The following is a 19,187-nucleotide window of genomic DNA, read 5'->3' as shown; positions in this document are numbered from 1 at the left end:
GATGTGTGCATTTGAAACGTGTCTGACAACTAATGGCGTTTTCGTTTTTAATTTGCACCGGTGCAGTGCTACACTGAGGCATGAATAAACGAACAAAAATGACGAAAACATAAACAGTAATTCCCTAGATGGTTGGAGGCAACCCTGATTAGAAGATTGTCGTTGAATATTTTTCCTTCCATTTGTACTAACACACCGCCTAAAGTCCGGCTTCTTCCGTCACCGTCACCGGAACGTCAACGTCCGTCAACGTCATTCTGATTCACACGATCCGGTTTCCTATCTGTGTCCGTCATGTCATTTTCTTACACGTTGAATTTGAAGAACTTAGTTTCGCACAATTTTATTCCACTAATACAAAAACTGGGAGCTTTTGAACCCAATCGATCTGTTGTTTTCCTACCTTTTAATCGAATAAATAACTTTCAAAATTAACTAGAAAGAGGATAAAACAATACAATCAGTTCCACTCAACAACGTTACGTACTTTGAAAATCTACTGATAAGTTTAATTACTTATGTATGGTATATTTCGTTTAAGAGTGGGATCATAAACATACATAACATACGTCAGCTCAATAACGTAATCATATGAATCGGATATGTGTGCGATAATCACAGACCGTCAAATATTCTTTCGGAGAAATGTTGACGGAGCTTGCCGTTGACGGACGTCGACGTTCCAGATCTCTGCTGGATCGTGTGAATGCGCAAAGGGAAAACTCATTTGAGTAATTTTGACGTTCCGGTGACGGTGACGGAAGAAGCCGGATCGTCTGAATCGTACATAATCCGTAAGTGCATGCATCTGTAATCAGTGTTGCCAGGTTGGTAGATTTATCTCGTTTCGCCAGGCCCTCAAACGAACCAGATGTTTTAGCCAGATTTTACATTTTTTTCCAGATTTTGTCAGATCTCACCAGATCTTTACGGTTCTGGTCGCAATACGATAGGTGGTGAGACCGTTTTTTTGCTAGCTGAAAATGAAGCTCGGTCAAAATTTCCTTGTATATAGTTGTACATAGACAAATCCAGATACATTTTTGAGCCAGAGACAGATTTTTGAAAAAATAACAACTCTGCCTGTAATAACGATTTATGACAATTTTGAGTTATAAAATTATAGTACATTCAAAAGAAATATCCATTCTCAAAAGATTGTACAGGGTCCGCCATCTAACATTTTTTTTGTTTGAACTAGCGGTTATTTCGACATTGGTAACCTTAATGTCACTTCTGATTTGACAGAAACTTAGTTTTATCCTTCCGCTGAACGTTTGAGGAACGCGTGAAAATAGTGCAGTTTTACTTTGAAAATCATGGTAATGTTGCGGAATGTGTGCCAAAAAATCATCTTCTCTGATGAGGCACATTTTCATCTCGGCGGGTATGTTAATAAGCAAAATTGTCGCATCTGGGGGACGGAAAACCCGCACGTTATCATGGAGAAGCCAATGCATCCTCAGAGAGTGACGGTTTGATGCGGATTTTGGTCTGGCGGCATCATTGGGCCATTTTTTTTTCGAAAACTTGATTAGCGATTGGTTCTTCCCGTTACTTGAAGAGGAAGTCTTGGACACCATTTGGTTCCAACAAGACGGCGCTTCGTGTCACACAGCCAACGCTACGATCGATCTTCTGCGCACAGTCTTCGAAGATCGAATTATAAGTCGAAATTCGGATGTCGTTTGACGGCCTCGGAGCTGATTTGACGCCGTTAGACTATTATCTTTGGGAGCTGTCAAAGATAAGTGTTATGTGGACAAGCTAAAGACAATTCAAGCCTTGAAGGACAACATTCGTGCAGCCATAGATGAAATAAAGCTGTATACAATTGAAAATGTACTAAAAACTGGACCGACCGTATGGCGTACTGCAAAGCCAGCCGAGGCAGCCATTTGAATGAAATTATATTTCACAATTAACCGGATTTCAATTACAATTTTCAGGAGTTTTTGCCTTCTCAATTGTTGAGATTTTGTCGGGAGCTTGTAATAGCCTATCATTTGTTATCAAATGTCCCAAATATTGCAAAGAGGACACGAAAAATTCGCACTTCTTGAAAATTACATATATGTTAGCTTTGAATAATCTGCCGAGGACTTTTTGCAAATTGTCTAAACATTCTTTAAAGTTTTGTCCAGCTATGAGCACATCGTCCAAATAACAAGTACCGTCTAATCCGTTGAGAATTTGGTCCATGACATTATGAAATACTGCAGAACTTGAACTTGGTCCCTGTGGTAAACAGTTATATGAGTAGAGACCAGCGATGCTAACCTCACGGATTTATCCGTAGATCTACGGATTTCTGTATTTTCTACGGATCTACGAATGGACCTTTAAAAATCTACGGATTTTTCATTTTTTGAACAAATGCATTTTTTGCAAGATATGTACGCAAAATGCTTGAATATTGTCGCAATATTTTTACAGATTTTTTTGTATGTCCCATTATAAAAACTATCAAACATCTACTGGCACTGATTATTCATTTTAAGGAAGCCTGTCTTTATCGCTCGACATTCCAAGCTGTTGATTTTACGAAGTTTTTTTTTATTGATGGATTTATTTGTATTTTATACGTACTAATTTTAATTCTAAGCATCTTTTTAGATACATTTTGAGTTTTTCTCCATATAAGTTCACGGCAAGCTCGTCTCAAAGGAGCATGGACGAGTATAAGTAAGCAGTTCGGTTTCACATCTCATCCAAGTCAGTCGATAAACCAAAACCGCTTACGTTCGGGACAGAAGAAACCAAGTACAGTATTGTGTAGTGAACAATAGAACGATCTCGAAATGAGTGAACCAAACGAACAAAAGCTACCGCCGGTACGAAAGAATACAATTATTGTTGACTTCAGACAGTGCAAACTTCGACCTTCGATACGAGAGTTTGAAGGTTTGCTTAAGGAGCAAATGCATCTTGACATTAAACGTGTGCATATACTTCAATGCAATAAGACCAATAATGTTGTTTATATCCAGTTATATAAAGAGTTGGGTGAAATTCAATTAGCTAAAGACAATAATAATGTGCACTATGTGGAGCATGAAAATATCAAGTACAACATTCCAGTATATATGGAAGATAGTGCTATAGAAGTGCGTGTGCATGATCTTCTCTCAAGCGTCATCGATCCTTATATTCGCAAAACCATGTCCCAATACGGAGAGATTCTCTCTATCGAAAAAGAAAAGTGGAAGAATTTTTCCCCGGTACTCTAAATGGCGTACGTTTGTTACGCATGTGTTTGAGGAGGCCTATACCTTCTTATGTGACATTCGGTCAGGATACAAGAATCCTGTGCAAATCACATGTTACCTATGACAATCAGATGGCCACATGTCAATATTGCCAAAAAGCTGTTCACTACGGTAAGCCATGTGATAAACCGGACAAGGAGACAACTACGCCAAAGGTCAACGGTGCTTCCTTCACACCAACCCCAAGCAACCCCAGTACACCTGTGACAGTCACCAACAACAGTGAAGCATCCCCTTCAACGAAACCATCCAACGTATCTCCTATAGAACAAAGTACATCAGCTGCAATTAACAGCTTACCATCTAACCAACCAGCAACTGCAAACAATGTACAACAAGGCGCATCTACAGCAACTAGCAACGAAATCAACAACAATACCACGGCAATGGGTGGCGAGACGAACCACGAACAAACTGCCCCTCAATCCTCGCAGGAGGAAAATGGAAGCTCCTCTCCCCCTAGAAAAAGGGTGACAACGAGATTCAATACAAAAAAAAATTATCTAAAAACTCAGCTAAATCGGCCACGTAAAGCTTGTACGCAAATAGGCCTGAATAAAATACCTTTTAAATTAGACGAGTATAAGTAGACTTGGAGTCAAATCTACGGATTTGACTTCATGAAAAAGTGTCATCACTGATAGAAACTGGGTGTATGTACCAGCTAAATCGAGAGAGCAGAAAACTTTGCATTCGACAAAGAGGAAAAAATGTTCTCTGCTGGTGGAAGAGGATAACTATTTGTTATTAATATCTTATTTAAAGAAACTTGGCACTTATAGACTCTGTCTGTAACAACGGCTGTAAATCCTAGAAACATCGAATTCACCACTAAGTGATAGATAGGGTTGTCATTACAGATTCGTTTGGTCATCAACTAACAAATCTACAAATTGGAGCAGCTTTGAAATTTTTTTACGTTCTTGTTTTAAGGTGTACATCAGTGCATTTAAAGTCCATCGTAATCTCCTGATGAACAGAAGACGAAACGCGAAACAATTAAAATCTTGCAAATGTTTTAATAAGATTCTTTAAATGGCAAGAGAAAGACCTTATTTCACTACTTGCTGTATAGAGGAGTTTTGTTTGTAAAACTGTAAATTTATTTAGTAATTGAAAAACGTATAATATATTCCAAATGACCAAATGATACGACAAAGAATATCGATTGAATAAAATATTAGAACCCTCGGTGAGACAAAGTATGTTTATTTACTAGAGAAGTGAAACAAAATTCTTACATTGAAGCCTACTTTTTTAACACTGTCAAATAAATGGTGAATAAAAACACAGTTGATTAGAGCGAAAAATGCTCGAACAAATGGTTATTTGACTTTGATAGAAATCTTTGACCAGATGTTTCCTCTGGTGAGAATCTACCTGATCTCGCAACAAGACGTTTGTTGAAATTACTCAACAAGTTTCTTGAGCAAAGCGTTGTTTCATATGATTGGAGAGGATGTTACCCAGTTTGGTTTAATACCACCATTTGTTATAACGCCGTCTGTTTGGTAAAAAACAATTTGCAATAATATATAATCAACGTTTGGAATGAGTCGTAAAAACAGAAATACTTTTCCGAAATAGAAAAAATATAAAACTTCAACCATTACCGGTGCCGGTTTTGCCCCACGCTCACTCAAATAGGTATATAGCAACCTTGAGTGGACTGAGCCAGTTTAAGCCAACTGTATCTGTATAGTTGGCGAGGAGCACTGCTGACCTTCGTGAAATAAATACACTTACACTACGGAGCTGACACGCCATACTATAGTGCTGCTGGTAACTGAACTGATCAGAAGGGTAGCAGCAAATGATAAATGAGTCATTTTACTTGAGTTGTATTCCAATACGGAATAAGCTGTTCTCACTGTTGTTGAGAAGCGGATATTCCGCCGTTGTCAGCTGTGCCGTCATTATTCTTCGGAGACTGATTGTTATCATGATCAGAATGGGTATGAATTGAATGAAATTCTGTTAGCCTGTCAAGCTTTTCCAAGATTATTCGTTTTTTTTGTTCATACAACACAGTTAAAAGTTCCAGTTTTCTATACCAAGCATAAAAATAAATAACAAAACAATGTTCATCTAGATTTCAAAGAGAAATGCAACCACGGTCATTTTCTCTTGTGCAATTCAAAATGCTTGCGCAGTAACGAATCGACGAGAGTGCTTATACTGAATCCAAGTGTAGCCCCGCACAATGCAAGAGAAAGCTTGTCTCATTCCTTTGTTTCTAACTTTGCACGTCTGTTCCATTGCGCTCTTTCTTATCACAGCCATCACGCGGCATTTCAATGTTGTTCAGGGTGATTCCAGAGTCGCGAGTTTCGCATGAAATCTTTACCGAAGCAATTGAACTGCAGGATGTAGATTTTTTCAACCAGGACAATTGCGGTATCGCATCGTTTAATTAATATCTTATCTTTGATTTCAATTGGTGCACTAGTTTTTCATTCAGCAAAAATGATTTCGCTTTATTTTATCATTTGAAATGTCAATCAAAAACATACTAAGGTACTTTCACTATAAAATACCGAATGGAATTACATTATTCTAAAATAATGTCAGAGTAAAAGACAACGGTTTCGCAAGCCATTTGTCGTATGTTCTTGCCCTACCCTCGAAAGATTCCTGGTGACAGTAGCTGCAATAGCACTATCTATTCAATTGTAGACTTACGTGCCGACTGGGAAATCTGTTGAACCAGGTCAAGTTTCGCTTCGCAATGTGGCACCGTGACTTTGTTTTGGTTGTTCAAGGTTATTAAAGATATTGCGCTGAAATCAAACCAATCCGCTTAGTGACCGGCAGTTATTAGTCATTCACAAAAAGTGTGATGAATAAAATATAAACGCTGAAGGCAATCGTAAAAGACAGGGCTTCCTTATATTTTCAACATTTAAACTATCATTATTCTTGACGGTAGTTTTATTGCATAATCATAAAACTAATTTCAAAATTACTCCACCGATGTTCGGGAGAACTTGAAGATTTTCTTAGAAATTTCCACTTTCATCTACCGCCCAATGGACCGACCAGTCCTCGGCGGCCTCTTCTTTATCTGTATAGTTTAGTTTTGTTTTATTTCAGAGACTGTCAGCCAATTTTTTCCACTTAGAAATTTACAAAAAAGATTACGTTTGAACAGAATTGCGGGCTTTGGGTGAATCATTGTCGACAAAATTCATTTGAATTTTCTGGTACAAGTGCAGCAGGAAAAAAAACCCTATCAATTCACTTAGGCTGTGAACCATGTCGCGGTTAATTTTAATTTTTGATTTAAATCTGACACTTGAGCGGTTATTTTGTGTCGAGTTGTTAAATTTAACTAAAACTGCGACCCATTTCAAAATTTGACGGATGGAAAGTTATTTGGGTTTAATTTGCACTGGAAATAATTTAAACCAAAGAATTTATATTAGAATTTTCTATGCAAGATTCTTATCAGTGTCGGAAAATAACCATCGATCTGTCAAAAATAACCATGCTTTCGAGTAGGGTTACTTTTGACAACATCAAAAAAAAAACGCTCGAGTTTCCGATTTTATCCAAAAGTTAAAATTAACCTAGAAATGGTTCCCAGTCTTAGTAGTGCGATAATGCCTTTCTCTAGTCATTCAAATAGTCTCATCATAACATTATCTTCGCGGAGCCAATTTCGAAACAACGACTAGAGCCATTTCATTTTACTTCCATTTTATTTATCTCTTTATGGACTACTCTGGCCGAGGGTGGGGGTTACAAGGATCCATACATTCCATACCGGACAAACTAGGCTATGGTACCCAAATGAACACTAGTGACGAAGAAGGAAACCAGCTTATCACTGATAGCTTCCCTTCAGCATGTAACCCTAGCAACAGATTCCTTTTCGATAACCAATTTGCAACTTGCAACATTGCAAGTTCGCCAGAGAATTTGTCACTTGGGCAGGAAATGTGCTTCACTTGTCATCCTACCAACTACTTCTGTGTTTTCAATGTGGTACATACGATTATTGCTTTATCTAGAAATGATTGGTCGACTAACACTAACTTTTCTAATCTGCTCTGATTGTTTCTATTCTTGTCGATGTATTTTTGCATCCAGTGTAGCATTAGTAAGGAACTGATTGAAAGTAACGAATGTCAGAGAATGTACCAAGCATTCTACAACGCAATTTAAGTCGACATACGTCAAACATCTTGGTGTCTTTCTCGATGAGCAGTTATCGTTCAAACAGCACATTAACTACATTGTTGCGAAAGCTGTTTGGGATTCATATTTAGAATGGCTAAGCACTTCGATGATATTTATTGCCTGAAGACCATATATTGTACACTCGTCGTTCGTTCTACTTTGGAATATTGCTCAGTAGTCTGGAACCCTCTTTACCTCAATGGAGCTGATAGAATAGAATCTACACAACGTAGATTCGTACGTTTTGTTCTTCGACGGTTATCTTGGAATAATACACATCAACTGCCGAGCTATGAAAGTCGCGGATTGCTGATTGTTCTTGACACACTACAAGTACGACGAGAGCTGTCGCGTGCTTTGATGATAGCTGATATTTTGAATGATAGGATTGACTGCCCCGCTTTGCTCTTGTGAGGTTATTATCAATGTTTGTCCCCGTGTTCTCCGTAACAACGCCTGTCTTCGATTACCTCTACGTCGCACCAACTATGGAATAAACTGTGCCGTTATAGGCTTGCAAAGATCGTTCAATCGTGTATCATCTGTGTCTCTTAATTTTACAATAATAATAATAATAATGATAATAATAACATGCAATCAAACTACTAGGTGTGCAGACTTTGGACGATGTTGTTTACGCTGTTTGCGGCTACCAGAGGTGACATGACAGAGGGACATGATTCCATTCCCCTTTCTGATTCAAATGATAGGGGAAACAGGAATATTGAGTTAATACACATTGCAATATACACACACACATACCACCAATCCTACGAGATTTGATTAGTATGTTTCATTTCTTCCACAGATCAGTGGGCAGTATCCGTTCTGTCATAATCATTGCAATGCGCAGAAGAATATAAGCAGTTTTTTGGTCCTTTGAGAAATATATTGAGTATTTTATTGATTGTAGTTCCGTGCTGAGAGTGATAAAGTTAGAGTAAAAGGAATTCTGTATTCTACAATCGACAAGAATTACAATGTATTTCGCATGGAAATACTAGATGTTATTGGATGAAATGGTCTACGTAAACCGTACTATTCCGAAAGTACACATCTCACACTTTCAGTGCTGGTATCGAACCGGATCGGAAAGGTTAAATTCCTTAATAGTTCATAAGATATCAATTTACTCTTATTCTTTTTCGAATTAAATTCATCAGATTCAAATTGATATATTAATAACCACCCCAAGGCATCAAATTAATTCAAATCTGTGACCAATTCCAGACATAAGAATGTTTGAAACCGCCTAATTGCCTGTTGTCTATTTCAAGCACTATTCGTTAAATCTACTTCGTGATTGATCCAGACAGCAGAACATTTTTCATTTTTTTTTCATTTATAAGCGAACGATCGATCTCGGTATGGTCCGACTGTGTCCAACTTATTTACCTTGTAAGTGTGAAATGACTCCCACTCCCATCCGTCAAGCGGGATACGCGCCCTGTATCATTCAAAGCCTAGGGCCAAATCGGAGGTTTCTTTTTTATATAAACATATTTCAAGCTGTTTCAACATGTGTAAATTCACTCAAATCAAATATATCATATACCAATAAGGATCACTCTTGCGATTCACGAGGAACACCACAGTAGTAAGTAGTAAGAAAGGTTACTAATACACTACAAGTTTTTTAAGCACGCTCTTTAAACAGTTTCAGTGTACTGAAACTCGAAATATATGAAAAAAAATCCATTTTCACAAAAAAATAAGCTGTAAATACTATTTAGAATACAATCTTTTACTAATTCGGAAGAGAAAAGGGTATCGGAGGTATTTTTGGCACTCTAATATAGTCTGGCACGGCGCTCATATTTTTGATTATAATCGTCATGAAGTACATATTTATACCTAATATGTTAAATAACGGAAAAATCCTTCCAGGTCGGAGCTCGAACATACGACAACTGGCGTGTAAGACCAGCACTAGGGTGGGACAAAATATTGATTTCAGCTCTTTACAGTAAACTTTGGAGCATGGTAAAAATAATCTTCATTCTCTGCTGAGTAAGTATCGTGAAGATATCAAACAACTCGGATCAACCTTTATAGCATATTAAAAGGAAGTCACATCATATAACTTTCACTAGCAGCAGTGGTGCACTGATTTTTAGAGTTCATAGGATGATCTCCGACCGATTTTTTTTTTGTAAAAAGTTAATGTCTCCATACTAAATCCCATACAAACTTTAAATATCGGGCTCGAAAATATAGTATTTCCGATCGAGCTGAAATTTTGCATTGTGCTTATGGGACCCAAAAGGAAAACGAAAAGTTTGGTGGAACAAGAAAATAAACCTTTTCATCTTTTTCCTTTTTTTAATTTCCGAAATTAATATTTCCTATGGTGCTTTTTCAAGATCGAAAATTTTCAAACTTTAACCGCTGAGCAGCACTTTACCCATGTCCGATTTAGCTTAAATTTTGCATGGAGACTTTTTTCGAGGTGCTTAAACTTTTGAGCGCTAGCGCTTTACGAAAATAGAGGTGATCCCAAAATATTTACACCCTTATATATAAGAGCGGTAAAAATTAACGTGTTTTGATTGCTTCCGTCACTTATACCATGATATTTCCGGAAACAGAAGTCGCAGTCATTTGATCTTCGAACTTAATCAATGGCTCAACAGTTGCTTTCAAACCAGCCTAAGCATGCTAAAATCGGTTAAGCCGACTCCGAGAAACTTGCGCGGTAAAAATACAACACGTTTTGTCGGTTAAGTCACTTATACCATTATATATCCGGAACCAGAAGTCACAGCCATTTGATCTTCGAACTTGATCAATGGCCCGACAGTAGCTTTCAAACGAGCCTAAGTTTGTCGATTCAGCCATCTCTGAGAAAATTGAGCGGTGAAAATTTATTCGAAAAGTGTACACACACATACACAGACACAGACATTTTACGATCTCGTCGAACTGAGTGGAATGGTATATAACAATTTGAGTCTCCGAGGCTCCGTTCGAAAGTCGGTTTTTTCAGCAATTCTTATACCTTTGTATAGAAAAAGGCAAAAAGATATCCGAATGTATATTTTAGGTCGTCTGTTGGAGAACATTGCATGATAAGACGTATACAGCGACAATATACGCGAACTGACATAATTTCGTACTCAACAAACCGTGTTGATGCTTCCTTAAGCGTTTATTCGACCAACTAATCTAATCCAGAACGGAGTTTATTATGCGGGGAAATACGCATTAGTGAGTCTGAGTAGATCTGAACATGATATCTTGGAATGATTTTTTTTTGTCCAAATCTAAATCATACTTTGCTTGATGTTGAAACTGGTGCACAAAGCAAAGCGAAGTTAAACTTCGGACCCGATTCTTAGAAGATACAATAATTGCATGACTAGTCTAGGTTCGAACATACGACAACTGGCGTGTACGACCAGTTCTCTATACAATGAACCGCCGTTAAAACTGTTGTTGTTGCGTTTTGTAAGCCGCTTTTAAAGCCACTGAATAGTGTAACAATGCCTTTCTCATAGTTGTTAATATGATTTCTTTTCTTAAAATTTGACCATTTATATAAACATCAATTAACTAGATCTGTATTGTATTGTATTGGATCAGCTAGGAAAAAGTTATAAAAAATTCTCATTCTATTCTAGAAGATAAAAAATTCGGATCCGAATGAATATACAGCTTCGTATAAATTTACACACTAAGAAAATTTCGCAGAATTCGGTAATTTTTTACCGAATTTTCAACAGCTGAACGTTCGGTAATCAGTTCGGTAATTAAATTGATTACCGATCGTTCGGTAATTGCTGAAATGTCAAACAACCACCGTAAACTGTAAACCAAATGGATCTAACTGATTGTTCGGTAATTTTTTGTTTGTTTGTTTGCCTTTGGTTAAAATTCTGGATTTTCGGATTACAAAAAACAACACAAATTCACAAAAACGAATGAAGGAAATTCCAACCTGTTGTGGCTATGCTTTTATTCCACGAAAAAAGGGTCAAATGTTTTCCGGCTGACCGGAATTATGAGCGCCTTCCAAAACACTGCACAATTCGTCGAGTTCACCAGAAATTACCCTCGAACGAATCGTGTAGGCGGCAAGTGGAAAAGTGATTTATTATTTTCTGCCTATAAGTAAACAAAAAGTTTTTAGTGGTTCTTATGTTTTAAAAACTTTAGCACCTGTACCTCAATCCATTCGATGTACTAGTTAAGAATTTTTTTGTTTGGTTAATAAAAAGACACTTACTTAATTTCAATAACTGTTTGACAGTTAGTTTAACAACAATCAGTTTTGACAAAAGTTCGGTTATTGGAAGATAATTTTACCATACGGACAGTATGGTTTTTACCGTACTCGGCGGCTATTCAGATTTACCGTATGAATTGTGTATCTATTTACAAAATTCTGTAACGAAAATTTACGTCAAACTGATCGTCCGGTAAAAAATTGCATAATTATTGTGAAATATAATTCATGTACCGAAATATCGGTCATTTTTATAGATTACCGAAATTTCTCGTCAAAAATATTACCGAACAAAGGAATTAATTCGTAGTGTGTAAGTTTATGAAAATCGACAAAGCTATCTTTGAGAAATCGAAGTAAGATGGATTTCGGAGTTTTTGAGTTTTTACGATGTTTCCGGAATCAACGACACATCCTGCATGAAATCTTCAGGGGCGCATACAAATCAGCACATTACAGATAATTCTGTATGAATGACAACTGTGTTGGTACATGGAGAAAGAAACACAGTCCAAATGATAAACTGGATGTTCTAGATAGGGTAACGTGGTGCCATCATGACACATGCAAGTACTTTCCCAAATAAAGAAATATTCGAAATGGCCGTTAAAATGATTAAAGAATTCAATTTAAGTGTTCTGTTTGACTGTGTCAAACACATGGAACTGGGATACAAAGTCGGTTTATTTGTTCGTCAACTAACAAATCTCTTTTTTATCTCTCATTACTTATATTACGAATAGCGGAATCATAAATTATAATTTTACGAAAATCGTTTCAGCTATTTCTGAGACATCTGGATAAGTTCCGTTTTGGGATATTTGTCACTACTTTCACAGGGTGGTAAATGAATTAGCGATTTCAATTTCCCGCTTTATTCCCGGCTTTCCCGGTGCGCGAGACTAAAAATTCCCGGTTTTTTCAACATGTCCAAAAAAAACATCGAGAGTTGAGAAATAAGTATTTTTCTGGTATCTCCTTGGAACTACGATTAAAACTCTCATTCACAGTTGTTCCAAACGTTCATCTTCTGAACTAACAGTACCATGCAGTCCAATGTATTCCATCTTTATATTGTCTTTTATTTCGCCAGTAACTTCGATGTAACAATAGGATTAAAACAAGAAACATATCTGGCCAACGGTGATGAAAGTGATCAGTCTTGCATTTCACGAAGGAATGAAACATCAAAATTCTTGCAATTTTCTTGAAAAATCAACACAATCTTTTTTAAACTTCTTGCTTTTTCCAATAATGCTCTTAAGTGCAGCTTTCACATCATATTCGACGATTATTGGTGGTGTTTTGTAGTTTTCCAGAAATATCATCAGTTATTTGAAAGCCTAATGATCAAAAATTAAATTTAAAGTCTTACAATTAAAATAAAATAATTATTTTTCGAACTATTCAATATTTTCCTAGACTACCACTGAATCAGTTTTTTAAAGGCTATCTGGAAAATCAGTCCTTAAAACTTATGCAAGTTAAGAGTGTATTCTAGAAATGAGCAAAATCGTTTATTTCAAAGAACTGTTGAAAACTTGATAGTTGTACCGAAAGAATTAGTTCTATTGAACCGTTCTTTCGTTTTTCTGAAACTTTGTATGTTTCTTCGAAAATAATATGAGTTGTAGTTAACAGATTCAATAATAATAAAGTCTTTTGGCATGTGTTCTACCAATAATCATTCTCTTTTGTATACATTTTCAAAGTTCGCGAACTTCTACCAGATTCCTCAAACCAGCAAACGTTTTGAAAGACTATTCTATTGAGAAGAATAGTGAGCTATTATTATTCAATAAAGAACTCCAGTTCATTCAATCTTCGAGGAAAACTAGTTCTTTTGGACCGTACCGTGTCGATTTTGTGAGTCCTATTGAAATCAATACCAAGATTACTAAACAAGTATTGTAACAATTTGACATTACTAAGACAAATTTTAGTGAAATTAGGGAAATTATTGGCTGGCAACTAAAAACACGGCCCCTAAGATTTCTTAAAAAAATTATCAAACATGTTATCTGATGTTACTTTTCCCATTATGCATACTTATCCTGATATTTGAAGAAAAACACTAGAAAAGATCCTAAGCGCAAATTATAGTTCCTCTTTCTTTACTCTTTCTTTCGATCTATATTACATTTTGCATAGAATAACGACTGAAACTATCAACTGTTGGAAAATACAGTAATAATTGAAAGAGAAAATAAACAAAGAGACACTGTCATTTGCACTTGGAATCTTTTCTAATATTTGTCAAGATTTAATAGAAATCCAGCAAAAGTATCCAAATTATCCTTATTTATCATTATGAGCAATCATTGTGCTGTTATTGATGCCAACTAAGAAAGCGCTTATTGAATTAAAATTGCAGAAGTGTTGGCTCCATTTTCAATGGATTGTGCACCATTGAACCTGTGAGGGACAAGAAGAAGTTTCAAAACTTGTACTGAACTTCTAGTTCAAACACAAAATGGCCTTCATTTTTTCATTTGTTGTATCAGGAAAATGATGATGCTGAAAATCGTTACTAAGATTAGGACTAGTAAATTTTTCCCCGGATTTGCACTAAAATTCCCGACTTTTTCCCGGTAAAACCAAATTCCCGACTTTTTCCCGGTTTTCCCGATTTTCCCGGTCACTTGCCACCCTGCTTTCAGTACTTCCGGAAATGGGAACTCCAGTCGGTTCATTTGACTATTAACTAATAAAACCTACCAATTGGAACAATTTGGAAGGTTGTTACGTTCACATCATCGTCACTTACCGGAACCGGAGGTCGGATCCGGATGAAATTTGACAGCCACAGAACTGTAACTGAACTATAGGACCTTCGATTTGAATCTAAGTTTGTAAAAATCGGTGTATCCATCTCTAAGAAATCGAAATAAATTCTATTTTAAAGTTTTCGATCCCAATTTCTGATGCTTTCGGATCTGTAAATCGGAAAACAGTATAACAGATTTGTGTTCAATTAATCATTAACTAACGATTTCTGTAAATTATTTATTTGTTAATCGATTCTAAAAAAAATCGACAGAAATAAAGACAATACAGTGTAGTAAACAATAGAGTGTAGGAAAAGGGCAAATACGATTTAATAAAACCTGAAACTTGGCCTACCTGACCAAATTCAATTTATAGTGATTTCAAACGCTGCAGAGTTAGACCAGCAGCAAATGAAATCGAAATCTTACTCGAAGAACGGATGCATGTCAGACGCTAATGATGTAACTGAGATTCAATTCAACAAAGCGTCTAAATGTGTGTGCAACATTAAAAGAGACGAAATTTCATTCGTTCCAGTTAACAGCGAGGTGCACAGCGTCGAGTGTGACAATATTAAATACAAAATTCCTGTGTACATGGTGAACAATGTCATACAAGCACGCGTGCATGACTTTCCCCCGCAGGACAGCGATAAGTTCGTTCGGGAAAATATGTCGCAGTACGATGAAGTTCTTTCCATCGAAAGGGAAGTATGGCGGAACTTTTTCCCCGGAATGCGTGCAAGTGCTACGTATGCAACTACGTAAGGCAATTCCATCTTACATCATTTGTGGTCAAGGTGGGATACATCCGTGTAAAACGCTGATTACCTATAAAAATCAACTGGTTACATGTCAGTTTTGTGAACAACCTGCACACTACGGAAAACCTTGCACTGAAACAGCGAAAAGGACATCTTTAACCAAAAAAAAAGGACAACCGTTTAGCAACGGGAACTGGCAAAAACTAACAACGAGGTCAAGACTACGAATAACAAAGAAAACGAAAAGAAAACAGAAACCACCCACGAAGCGACAATTGATTATAACATGTGCCACGAACAAAGTGCCCCTTAATCCTCGCTAGATGGAAATGAAGGCACCTTTCCTCCAAGGAAAAGGCTAACAACGGGATCCAGGAGTAAAAAAAATATGTGTATTTAACAAAAATATGGCTCAATCGCCCACGTAAAGCTTACACGCGAGTTGGCCTGAAATCGCCCCTCTTTACATAGTTGCTGATGACAAATTACGTTTCAAATTGAAAATCCATCCATTTGAATCTGTTTATGAAAACCGATGTAGCTCTAAAAACGTTTAGGACATTTTCGATTTCTTCGCGTTTCGCCTTCGGCTCATCAGTGCTTAAAGCAGTTCAAATTGAACCGCCATCTCCGCCTAACAGTTCAATATCAATCTCTTTTTTCGCTTGTATCATTTTGTATTTCTGGAACTAGACTTATTTGAATCTTTGTTGGTAAAAATCGACTTAACCATCTCTAGTACACATTTTTGTATAAATCACCGCAATTCCGGAATCTTCATTTATTGAATAGTAAAATCTTTATTTATAGAATAAGTGAAATCTTCGTTTAATCAAGAAAATAAATTTCAATTGGAAAATGAAACCTTTCATTTGAATCTAAGTTTGTGAAACTTAGTCAAGCCATCTCCGAGAAAATTGAGTGTACATTTGCGCTAACATTTCGCGATCTCGAGATATACGAATATTGCCAAGCATTTTCCGTACCGTTAAATTAGCTAAACTTCCTATAACCTTGCCGTTTGTGAGTTGAACCAGTTTTCTAGGAAACTTCATCAACCAGGACACTAATCATTAATCGATCATCAGTTCGAAGTTTTCGGTCCACCAGAGAAATAATTTCATCGGAATACATATTGGGCCTACAACTGCGTTGTTCTTCGTCACTAACATTCGCTCATCCGTTTCTGAACTCACGAAACAAACCTTTCCTTCACGAAGTTTATTGACTTGCGATTAATTTCAGTAGCTGCACAACCGGTCGAATTAAAAGAATGAACTGCGTCCCCAACCCCAACCAAATTCAATTATTCTTTCGCAATCTTTATTTATTCGCAGGTTGGATCGCAGCGAAATTGCGTGTATTTACACACATCTCATATACATCAGAATAAAATTTCAAGTATCTGTTGTCGCTGTGTTAGTGTCTGCACATGAGTTACTGCACAGATTCAAGAAGAGAACAAAATCACTCAGCTCAGCTCTGAGATTTGTTTGTTTAATAAAAAATGCCATCAGAAAGTATATCGTTATCTCATTGTATTGAAAAACACAAGCGAATCTCCATTCATCAATCTTTAGTTTTTACTTACAACGAATTGTTACATCTGCTATCGTACCACATAAGCAGTGCACAACTAGTCAATTTGGTCACGAGACGCCACTGGTTTTTAGAACACATAAATTTTTTTTTTACAGTGGGAACTCAACAGCTTTTGGGGGCATTAATTTTCGAGGATATTTTCACAGTACGCACAGATATGCAAATGACTGCAGAAACAAAACAATATCTGAAATAGGTGCAAGTGCAGATATGCTCATGTTTAAAGAAATGAACAACCCACACTTCTCGCATATACCTTGTACTTTAGAAACAAAAACAAATTTTGAAACTAAAAAATAAACATTTTTTTTCCATGTTCAGAATTAGGAGCTTGACATTTCCATACACCAGCTAGAAGACTCATTTAGCAAAACAGTTTCCTGGATTGGAAGAAGTTACGTTTTGTTGAGACCCGTTTTATCAACTTAAAAAAAATCCTTTTCTGTACTTCTCTTTCTAGTAGCCAAATCGGAAAAAGGTTAGTTCTGGGAATGGATCAATTTACCGAATCAAAATCAAAACAAAACTATCGACGCGTTTTAAGATATCAAATTGCGAGTTTTCTTGGTATAAATGAGAAACACACTCTCAAAAGAGACGTAACAGGAATTAGTCATCTGAAGTAACCCCTGAATCTCTGTTGGTTGCAAATTATGTGCTTGCAAAATGTTAAGCACTGATGTCAACGCTTCGGTGAACTACCTATTCGACTACCCAAAGCATTTAATGCCTCATATCCATATCATCAATGTCACATTTATTTCATATAGATCAGGAGAGTGAGGTGTTCTATGAATACATTTTTAAGCTGAAGTGATAATACACATTCGCTGTGTTCGATTTACACCTTACCTTAAAACTTATATTCAAAGTAATGGAATAATAATTCTGAACTATTTCCTATTACTATCAATCACCAAATTTTTACTCTAATAAAGAAACTCAGTAGCTTCCACCAGCCTTACTAAAGTAGGTCATTTGAAAGAAAATCGCGCACAAATACAAACGTACGTTTAGTTTATTTAAGAACTTAAAGGCAAACTGTATAGAACCTTTGCCAAGTGAACCTATTCAAAGTGGGATTTATATTTCAATATGTTTTCAATAATCACCATTTAATCTCCCAAACTTTTTTCAATATGCCCTTCATGAATAATTTGATTCTATTGCAGCAGCATTAACCTTGTGCATAGAAACAGCAGAAAAAAATGAACCCGATTCCCACTTTTCATTCGCGTTCAGCAACCTGGCATCACTGGCCAATCCAGTTGGAAACGATGGAAGCAAAAAGAGAAATCAGGTTAGAGAACAATCGTTGTGCAACATTTTCTTTTCCGCTGCATTTAGCGTTGGTACTCCCAAGATAAGAACAGATGATGTTCGAATGAAAAAATAATTCTTTGTGCGATCCACTCACCTGCTGCTCTAGACCTGTACCATTTTGGTTAATAGCATTACTCATATTACTACCAGCGTTCGTATGGGTTTTGTCTTCTTCCGTTCGACTTGGCTGATGTGAATTCAATTATTTTTCGATAAAACGTTATACAATTTGATGTCTTTAAATGCGCCGATGGCACTGTTACACCGATGATGGAATTCCACTGAAACTACACAGTTCGACCCCAAGCGATAGCTATATTACGGGGCTTGGATTACACCACCGTCGTGCAGTTTTTTCTCGCTTCTCTTTTTCTTCTTGTCAGCTGTCTTGTGAATCTTCTTCTTTCTTCCAACACACTCCACGCACTACCAGGGAAAAAAAGAGATTGCAATCCGAAATTGAACAAATTTTCACAGCGACCAGTAGCCGCCTTAAACCACTTCCGGGTGGCGCAAATATCACACGCGCAAAGCGCAACACTTTTGCGATAAATTAATATCGTTTTTGTTTCCGAGCGAAACTATTGAAACACGATTTTCTCCTTTGAAATAACCGAATGACGAATTCGTCCAACTTTTGCACTGTTCGGAGTTTTCTCCAGAGGGAACGGGTATTACAGGGTTGGTGCGAGGCAAAAGCGTTTATATGACTGGTGAACGTTGGCAATCCTGCTTAATTTTTGGGTCTCATTCTTCCACACACTCAAATCAAACTGTTCAAAACTGGGTTCAGTTCCAGGGCTCGAGAAAATAATTACAATCAAATACAAATTATAATACGGAATACTTTCGCAAACTTTCGTGGACCCGTTTTGCTATATGCGGTTCACTGTCAATATGCACTGTTACAGTGACACTTTAATAAACTTTTTATATAACTGGCAACTTCGATAAAAGAAAATCAGATCACCATCGATAGTGTTTATTATTGTATTCGTTCATCACCTTCAAACTGCTGGTTAGTTTGACTCGATTACTTCTGAAAAGGATTTTC

General features: G+C 36.7%; 1 protein-coding gene across 1 annotated transcript in view; it reads right to left on the bottom strand.

The window, feature by feature from the left end:
* The window catches only part of LOC131427467 (ATP-dependent RNA helicase bel), a 29,314-nt gene extending 10,504 nt beyond the window's left edge, over positions 1-18,810 (bottom strand). The window contains exon 1 of the mRNA XM_058590683.1: positions 18,228-18,810. Within this exon, the coding sequence (XP_058446666.1) occupies positions 18,228-18,272 (45 nt within the window). The 5' untranslated portion in view covers positions 18,273-18,810. The remainder of the gene's footprint in view (positions 1-18,227) is intronic.
* Positions 18,811-19,187: the final 377 nt, after the last annotated feature.

The sequence above is a fragment of the Malaya genurostris genome, chromosome 2 (genome assembly GCF_030247185.1).
Source record: "Malaya genurostris strain Urasoe2022 chromosome 2, Malgen_1.1, whole genome shotgun sequence".
In the NCBI taxonomy this organism is placed as follows: Eukaryota; Metazoa; Arthropoda; class Insecta; order Diptera; family Culicidae; genus Malaya; species Malaya genurostris.
This window is presented reverse-complemented; position numbering and strand designations above follow the sequence as displayed.